Source organism: Arachis ipaensis, chromosome B6 (assembly GCF_059453495.1).
Source record: "Arachis ipaensis isolate K30076 ecotype BB chromosome B6, ASM5945349v1, whole genome shotgun sequence".
Lineage (NCBI taxonomy): Eukaryota > Viridiplantae > Streptophyta > Magnoliopsida > Fabales > Fabaceae > Arachis > Arachis ipaensis.
In genome coordinates this window covers 68,876,025-68,885,713 of record NC_142441.1, presented here as the reverse complement: position 1 = coordinate 68,885,713, position 9,689 = coordinate 68,876,025, and the positions used below count along the sequence as shown (strand labels likewise).

At 37.9% G+C, this 9,689-nt stretch overlaps 1 protein-coding gene across 1 annotated transcript; it reads right to left on the bottom strand.

Annotated features, from left to right (window-relative positions):
- Nucleotides 1-8,410: 8,410 nt before the first annotated feature.
- LOC148561201 (uncharacterized) lies at nucleotides 8,411-9,480 on the bottom strand. The gene is made up of 2 exons (XM_088490702.1): nucleotides 9,443-9,480; nucleotides 8,411-8,897 (listed from the first exon to the last, which is right to left on the bottom strand). Exons 1-2 carry the CDS (start codon nucleotides 9,478-9,480, stop codon nucleotides 8,411-8,413), a joined length of 525 nt encoding a protein of 174 aa, XP_088346828.1.
- Between the last annotated feature and the right edge of the window lie 209 nt (nucleotides 9,481-9,689).

Below are 9,689 nucleotides of genomic sequence, written 5' to 3'. Positions count from 1 at the left end.
TGTTCTGATAACTACTATTTTTTGCGTTTAATTTATTATTATTCTATTTTTTATTTTGATTAACTGATGTGTTATTATTTACCGATGTTATTTTTCTGTGATATTTTACAGTTTGATCCCAGTATAAATGACAATATTGGTGAAACTGAAGGTGAAATTGGTGCATATGTTCTTTGTGCAATTGATATGCCAAGTCTTAGGTGTTATTTGTATTTTTTATATTTTTTTAATTTTCAATGTGCAATGAGGAACTGATTAGGTGCAAGTCTTAGGTGCATATGTTCTTTTTTATATTTTTTTTATAGAAGCAGGAACATATTTGTGTAGCCAGATTGAAACATCTCTAAAAAAGTAAGTGAATACTTACTTTTATATTATATTATAAGTGAGATTTTTTTTTGTTAGTTTACTAATTAAGTCATGTTATTGAGAGCTATTGAAAAGATAGAGTAGGCATTTGATCAAGCCCAAATGCTTGGTTATTTTCAGGTTAAGCTTCAATACATAATTTCTTAAAACATGGTTTGAACTTTTTTAAACATGTATAATTTTGATAAACTCATTTATTTCTTGAAACATGGTTTGAACTTTTTTAAACATGTATAATTTTGATAAACTCATTTATTCTGTATGTGATATAATTCTTTTAGTTCAATGACTAAAATAAAAAATATGAGGTTTATTTTAGTATAGCGACATACTCGCTATTGATGATGGCAACATTTGTGAGATACCTATCATTTGTTACTATTTTAAAAGGAATTTGCGATGACATTTTGTGATAGTATTGCAACTAATTGACTTTATATTATTTCCTAGCAAAATTAGCGACTATTTCATAACTCTACTTTATCATTTCGAATAGCTTTGGTTTAGCAACAAAATTCCTACAAATTTGATTAAGGATTTTCAAAGATTAGCTATAGATTTGCTATAAAATGTGACAGATTTGTGACCATATTAGCGGAAAACTTGCGACGAGTTAGGTTCGGAAAAATTCCTCGCTAATTAGTGTCAACTAATCTTTCTATTTTGTCTACGAAGTTAGCCTGCATTTAGCGATGAGTCTGCTATAATAGAGTTTGTCACTAATTAGTGACTATCGTTTAGTCCATTTCTTCTATGGAATTAGCTTTTACTTTAGTGATCCATTTCTGATTATCTAATCGGTAGCCAAAAAACTTTCTGATGAATTAGTGACTATTGTGTTTACCTCACTGATCTGCGACTTGTAATTAGCGAGGAAAGCATTAGTTGCTAGGCAGCAGCTAATCCGTCACAAATTATATTTTGCGTCAGATTAGCCATGATTTTACGATTGTTTTTGTGGTAGCTAATCGGCCATATTCTTGTATTATTTGGAAGTGTTTTGGTTGATAAAAATTGACTATTTTTGAACTATTGACCATTCCTATGATTTTTCAAACCTTTAAAAACTCTATTGAGGGCCCGATAGCTAGGTTTGTGTTACGGAATAAAAGTAAGTATATTTGGTAAGTTAGAATTAGTATGGAAGGAGACCTGAGAAGTGCATGAATGAGTTGAGGTGGTATTACATGTGACGAGTGAGATACGAATTGAGATGTATGAGCATGTGACCGGGTAAGAGGCGGTGGCAATGACCACTCGCTCCAGATATATGTTAAGGAAGTGTAGACATGTTGAGAATGTATGGAAGACGAATTAATGAGTGAATGATTATGAATTTTAATGATAATGAAATGTGTTTCTGAATGTGACTCCTGGTAAGACACAATGGTGCTATCCACTTGTTCTGGGTAAGAGTCAATAAGCAGGGTAAGATGCAGTGGTGATATCCACTTGCTCCGGGAAAGTTCAAGGCTTCGGGTAAGATGTAAGGGCTGATTTCTGTCGCTGCTTGCTCTGGGTCAAGAACTGTAACACCGTCTAGGTAAGAGGCAGAGGTGAGGTTGTCCCTGCTCCGGGTACGCGGGTAAGATGCAAGGGTTGCGGCATTGTCCCACTTGGTCCATGTTTGGTGTTCTGTCCACGGTTAGCTACCAGGACTTGTCGGGTTGGCTTTATAACCGATAGATGAGACTCATCAGCCATAGGACAGACATACATCATCTGTGTATCTTTCTTTTGTTTTTTATGCTTTACTTGGGTTTTCCTTTGTGATTATTATGTTACCTGCTATACTTGCTACCTGTTATAACTGTATCCTACTAGTGTTTTCTTTGTCTGCTTTGTTTGTCTGTGCAATTGAGATGTCCCTCATCTGGCAGAGGAGTGACGAGGGCAGTTCCACCGAAGTTTTGGAGGATTGGAAGAAGTCGATAGATTGAGGGAATAAATTGGAATTAACTCAATGATTTAGTTAGAACTAAGAGCCTTAGATGATTACCCTGTTTATAGTTTCCAGTTAAATCTTTAAGCTTTTAATCTGAGTATCGGAGTTCTAGGATCGCCTCTGGATTTTTTGGGACCTTATATATTATATATGTGGGAACCAATACCATGCTGAGAACATCTGGTTCTCACTCCATATATATATATATATTGTCATTTTTCATATGCAGGTCGAGATGCACCTCGGTAAGCATCTGGAGTTCCCTTTGCAAGCGAAGTTGGTTATTCTGGGATTACTGTATTTTGTTTTTATGCTTCGTATATATGTATATAGATTCTCCACCCTTGTATTTTGTATTTTGTCCCTCCTAGAGGTTGACATGGAGAAACAGGTGTTTTGTCATATATTTGGGGTCACTTTTTTGGGTTATATATATGTATATGTATACTCTGGTCAGTCTTTGCTTTGAAAGCCAGGCTAGAGCTTGTTATTTGTACCTTTGGAACTCTGATCTAACCTACTGTTCTGAGGGTTACTTGAAACTGTAGGTCGATCTTGGATGACATCTGCGGTGGTAGTCGGTGCTGCTGTGTCCGACCTGTTTAGAGCTGGTGGCCGGAGCAGTTGTGTCCGACTAGTTGGTAGTGCTGATCCTTCGTCACTGGAGGGTGGTGGTACCTGCAAGGGACTCCGATGCTTAAGTTAGCAATGGTATTAAGCAGGTTTTTAGTAGAATCAGAGTATGAGTTATACCTGGGTGCTCCAGTATATTTATAGTAGTGTGGAGTGACCTTTTTGGAGATAAGATAGTTATCTTATCTTATCTTATCTTTGAGTGAAGTCATCTTATCTTTAAGGGGAACCGCCTTTATCCTTCTAGGCTTTGGCTGCCTTTAGATTGGGCTGTGTCCCTTCGTTTGGGCCTGCTTGGGCCTCTTATGGCGATTTGGCAGAGCTCTTTGTGAAGAGGTCGGTCATGGGCCAACCTTCTAAGAGGTCGGTCATGGGCCAACCTTCTAAGAGGTCAGTCATGGGCCAACCTTCTAAGAGGTTGGCCAACCCGGTCCTTTATAGCTTGAACCGATGTATGAACAGAAACCCTGCTTGAGCTTCGATCTTCCTTGTGAGGTCGTGCTTCTTAGCTTCGAACCCTTTGAGGGAGTCGTGCTCAAGCATCTATCTGGCTTGTTTCTTCATTGCTTTGCAATCCTTGCAGATTTTCTAGAGATTTGGTACTTCCCAGTCTTAACTCTTTTGAGTGGTAGTGTGGGTTTTCTACCCTTGCCTTCTGGATCACGCCTTACTTTGAGTTTGTGTTGACAACCCTCTGCTTTGGCGAAGTTCTCCTTGCGGCTTGATATTCGGGCTTTTAGTGACTTGTCTGATGACTTTTTAGTATTCTTTATATAGAACCTTTTTTAGTCTCGGATGATGTTCGTAGCCCTGTTTGAGATTGTGCCTTCTTTGAGCGGAGTTGTATCCTTTTTAGCTAAGCACATTTGAGCCTTAAGTTGTTTCCCAACCTTTTGGCTTGTTCTTTTTTGAGATCGTACTTGCGCCTCTTCTTAGCTGACGTCGACCTGTACGACTTTGCTCCTTGGGCTTTTTAGTTACATTCCAACAACTTTTTAGGTAGTGTTCCGATGAGGAACCTTTCTATAGTTTGTTTGGATGATTTTTTAGCGCCGTTCGGATTTGTGCTTTTGCCTTTTAAGTAGTGTCTTTTTTCAAGACTTCGTACCTTTCAGCAAAGCATTTCTGGCCATTCTCTGGCCATTGCGAGATGTCTTTGTCCATTTTGTGGATCTTTGTAGAGTGTTGGCACTTTGCTGTCTGACTTCTTTTTGATCAGATCTTGTTTTGTCTGTCTTTGGGCAAGATGACCTCTGGGCTAACTTGTCCGACAACTTTTTAGTGTTCTCATGGAACCCTTTTTAGTTAGTCTGAACAATTTCAATAGCCTTGTCGTGGAGCCGTGGCTTTTTGGGCAAAGCTATGTCCCTTTTAGCGCACACTTTTCGTTGGTCCGACTTCTCTTGTCGGTCCAAGCTGTAGATTTCGTTGGCTTGGGCCGACTTCTTCATGTCAGCCTCTTCTAAGTTTTTTCTAGTAATCCGTTTTTAGTTGGACCTTCCCATGTCTCTTTCTATGGATCACTTTTTTATAACTTTTGTGGCTTTGATTGATTCGTCCAACTTCTTCACGTCGGCTCGGTCCGAGTTACTTTTAGTGATCCCTTTTTTATGGGTTACTTTTTATAACTTTATTGACCTTGTCGTGATCGGGTGGTGAATTTGATTTTCACCTTGCCGACCTGTAGCTTTGTTATGATCGAGTAGTGAATTTGGTTTTCACTTTGTTATGATCGATGAATTTGGTTTTTACCTTGCCGACCTGTCGCTTTGTAATCGGACGATGAATTTTGGTTTTCATCTTGCCAACCTGTCGTAATCGGGCGCTGAATTTGGTTTTCACCTTGCCGACCTGTCGTAATTGGGCGTCTTAGTAGGAAACGTTTTAGGAAATCTACAAACTTTTAAGCAATAAAATGAAGATATGAATAAAAGTGTGTACATGATTAGTGGTTACTTTTCTAGGTCGGGCAATCTTTTATATCTCGGCCTGGCGCCCTTCTTAGATTGCAGGCATGCCATGACCTTGGTAGCTCTCGCCCCTCGAGGTCGGACACTTTGTGGTGACCTTTTCCCAGTACCTCTGAACACTTAGTATGGTTCTTTCGAGTTGGCTGCTACCTTCCCTTCTCCTGACTGATAAGGGGAGAAGGGAAGAAAAAAATTACCCCAATGTTAAGTTTCATAAAAGATCAATGCATATGTGGTGAAATTAAAGAAAAATTTAATACATGAGAATGTGATGCAAAAGTGGAAATTTTGGGTAGCTAGGCATGATTTTAGAGTTATATAGAGTGTGTGTATATTAGGTGAGAACTTAGGTTAGTCAAAGGTTCAATCTACAGCTCACTTGGCCATACATATATCCCCACCTTTGCCTTAGCCCCATTACACCCTTGAAAAGACCTCATGATGTTTGCATTTGTACACTTAATATTTGTTGATTGGTTAGATAAAGAAAAAAGTTTTAGAAAGCATGATTAGAAAAGAGTTGAGTGGTTTAACCACAAACACTGAGTGATTAGAGTGCACATATAAATTCAGTGAGGGTTCAATTGCTCATTTCCATATGTCCATAACTGATCATTGCTTGTCTTGTAAGTTTGTGAACTCTTTTGATTAACTCAACTCAACTGTGAATGTGTTTTGATATGATTTAGTCCTTAATTGTGCATATATAATTTCTTGGAAAGTTGACTCAATTTGACCATACACATATATATATATATATATATATAGTAATTAGCATAACATGATTCATGTAGGTAGCTTACATCTAGATAGGTTGCATTGCATAAGTTCCACAATCTTGTCTTCACTCTTTTGGTTATCTTGAGCTTAGCATGAGGACATGTTAATGTTTAAGTGTAGGGAGATTGATAAACCACTATTTTATGGTTTATCTTGTGCTGATTTGAGTGATTTTTATCAATTCTTTACTCACTTATCCATATAATCTGCATGGTTTTACAATTCCTTCCTAATTTTGTGATATAGTTGAAAACATGTCTCCTAGGCCTTTAAACTGTCAATTTTAATTATCCTTTATTATCATTCGATGCCATGATCTGTATATTGAGTGCTTTCAGGCTGTATATTGCAGGAATGACTTAGAGAATGGAAAGGAAACATGCAAAAGTGGAAGGAATGTGCGAAAATGAAGTTTTGAGAAGCTGGCAGCGACGCGCACGCATGAGCGACGCATACGCGTGACAAGGAATTTCGCCAAACGACGTGCACACGTGACCTACGCGTACGCGTGATATACGTCATGTGCAGAAACTTGCAGAAAACGCTAGGAGCAATTTTTGGGCTCCTTTTTGGCCCAATTCCAAGCCCGAGAACACAAAATAGAGGCTGCAGAATGGGGGAATCATTCATTCATCAATTCATACACATAAGTCTAGGTTTAGATGTAGTTTCTAGAGAGAGAGACTCTCTTCTCTCTCTAGGTTAGGATTTTAGGTTTAGTTTAACTTTTCTTAATTTGAGAATTCTACTTTGCTTTAATTAAGTTCTCTTCTACTCTTATTTGTTCTAGTTCTTTTGTTTATCTATTTTCTCTTGTTGATTTATTTATTTCTCCAATTTGGTTTATGAACTCTATTTTAGATTTGATTTTCTATTTAATGCAATTTGAGGTATTCTATATTTATGATTTCTCTCTTCAAATTATATTATTGATGCTTTCAATAGGTTGTTTAGATTTTATTATCTCTTATTAGTTCTCTATGTTTTTATGTTATGTCTTCCAAGTGTTTGATAAAATGCTTGGTTGGACTTTAGAGTAGGTTTTTATCTTCTTGGCTTTGCTTAAGTAATTGAAGACTCTTGAGTTATCAAACTCCTTTGTTGATTGTTAATTGAATGTTGCTGGTTGATTTGGATCCCTCTAAAGCTAGTCTTTCCTTAGGAGTTGACTAGGAGTTGAGGAATCAATTTGATTAGTCCACTTGACTTTTCTTCATGGTTAGAGGTTAACTAAGTGGGAGAAATAAATAATTCTCATCACAATTGATAAAGATAGCTAGGATAGGACGTCCAGTTCTCATACCTTGCCAAGAGCCTTTTCTTAGTTATTAGTTCAATTTCTTGCCATTTTTTTTTCTTGTTCAACATTCAAAAACCCAAAAAGATACTTTTCCGCAACCAATAATAACTACACCTCCCTGCAATTCCTTAAGAGACGACCCGAGGTTTAAATACTTCGGTTATTCTTTTTATTGGATTTGCTTTAGTGACAAACGAGTTTTTGTACGAAAGGGTTCCTTGTTGGTTTAGAAACTATACTAGCAACGAGAGTTTATTGTGAAATTCTAAACCGTCAAAAATCTGATCGTCAATGCTCAAAGCCTTGGGTCCTTTTACCCTTGCCTTTTGGTTTAAAGGGTTACCGGCTTTTTCAAACTGCCCTCCTTTTCTTGCATTTTTGGGCAGTAATGGATTTTTCTGCTTTTTATTTTATTTTTTTCGCCATTTTTCTTTCTTTTTCGCATACATATAATTTTTTTTCTTTTGCCTTTGCTGCTTTTTCTTGCTTCAAGAATCAATTTCTTAGATTTTTTAGATTATCAATAATTTTTTTCCTTTTTTCTTTTTCTTTCAAGAGCTAACATTCTAAAATTCCAACTTCAACTATGCACTGTTTATTCATACATTCAGAAAACATAAGCAAATGACACCACATCAACATAATTCAATTACTCTTATTTTAAACTTGAAATTCATGTATCTCTTAATTTTTTTCAAAAAAAAAGTTTTCTTTTAAGCAAGGTGGGAGACATATAGAACATTTTACAGTTTTTAAGACATCAATGCAAATGATCATGCAACTAGAACAAGAGAACAGATAAATAAATAGATAGAAAATAGAAAAATAACAAAAAAGGGTGTAAAGAGAATGAATCCACCTGAATGATGGTGGCTAGTGCTCCTCCTTGAGGATCCAATGTAGTGCTTGATCTCTTCAATGTCACTTCTTTGTCTTTGTTGAGGTGGCTGCACAGGCTCATGTGCATGCTTCCTAGTTTGCTCCATCCTCTTCTTCCATACTTAAGAGTGGTAGAAGTCAAAAAGCAAAGCATTTGCAACACCAAACTTAAGAGTTTTTCTTGTCCTCGAGCAAATATGCACAATGGTGTAGAAGAACGTGGGGGTAGGTGGAGCTTCTATGGGTCCTACGAGTCCTGAGAGGCTAGGGAATTCAAATTCTCTACCCTCTGCATTGGCGTTTGAACACCCACGGGCTGCTCCCTGGCTGGCATTCAACGCCAGCAATGCTGCCCATGATAGGTGCTGAACGCCCAGCAGGGATACCCTACCTGGCATTCAACTTCAACACTCCATCCAGAGTGTTCTGTTTTTACTGTTGTAAAATTCTGTCTCTTGACTGAAAAATGCATATGATCATGAATCTAACAATTGAAAGAAAAACAAAATGGACTTTAGATGGACTTCACTATACTTAATTTAGTAACAGTGTTGAGCCTCCTGGCTCTATATCTCCTTCAAGGTAATGTTTGACCCTCTGTGCATTGACAGTAAACCTGTTTTCAGGATCTTTTCTTTGAAGTTCTATGTGTCCGTAAGGTGATACTCTTGTAATCACATACAGTCCTTTCCAGTGGGATTTGAGTTTTCCAGGGAATAATCTGAGCCTTGAATTGAAGAGCAGAACTTTCTGCCCTGGTTCAAAGACTTTGGAAGCTATCTTCCTGTCATGCCACCTCTTTGCCTTTTCCTTATATATCTTTGCATTCTCAAATGCATCTAAGCGAAATTCATCCAACTCATTTAGCTGGAGCAGCCGTTTTTCTCCTGCTGCTTTAGCATCGAGGTTGAGGAATCTTGTGGCCCAATAGGCCTTGTGTTCTAGCTCCACTGGCAAATGAAAGGACTTCCCATATACTAACTCATATGGTGAAGTTCCAATGGGGGTTTTGAATGCTGTTCTATATGCCCATAGAGCATCATCAAGCTTTCTAGCCCAATCCTTTCTAGAGGCACTTACTGTCCTCTCTAGAATTCACTTTAGTTCTCTATTTGAGATTTTGGCTTGTCCATTGGTTTGGAGATGATACGGTGTTGCTACTTTATGGTGAACTCTGTAACGGCTTAAGACAGAATCCAGCTGTCTGTTGCATAAATGAGTTCCTCCATCACTGATTAGTGTCTTAGGGACACCAAATCTGCTCAAGATGTTCTTCTGGAGGAACTTCATTGCTACTCATATGTCATTAGAGGGTGTTGATATTGCTTCAACCCATTTAGACACATAATCTACTACCACAAGGATGTAGGTGTTTGAGTATGAAGGCGGGAATGGTCCTATAAAATCTATGCCCCATACGTTAAACAACTCAATCTCTAAGATTCCTTGTTGAGGTATGCTGTGACCATGAGGATGATTTCCATCCCTTTGACAATTATCACAGTTACGGATGAACTCTCTAGAATCCTTAAAGAGAGTAGGCCAGTAAAAGCCACTTTGGAGTACCTTAGTGGCTGTCCGCTCAATTCCAAAGTGTCATCCATAGTCAGACCTATGGCAATTCCATAGAATTCTATGTGCTTCTTCAGACACACAGCGTCGGATTATTCCATTCGAGCATCTCTTAAAGAGACATGGCTCTTCCCATAGGTAATATTTTGTATCATGCATGAGTTTTTAGGCTTGTTGCCTGGTAAACTCCTTGGGAATGAACTGTATAGCCTTATAGTTTGCAATGTCTACAAACCAAGGT

Excerpts from the sequence above, each read along its gene's own strand:
- LOC148561201 (XM_088490702.1), bottom strand. The coding sequence starts at position 9,480 with ATGGATGACACTTTGGAATTGAGCGGACAGCCACTAAG. Across the intron at positions 8,898-9,442 it reads TTGAGCGGACAGCCACTAAG|AACAGCATTCAAAACCCCCA; the intron begins GTACTCCAAAGT and ends ATGGGCATATAG.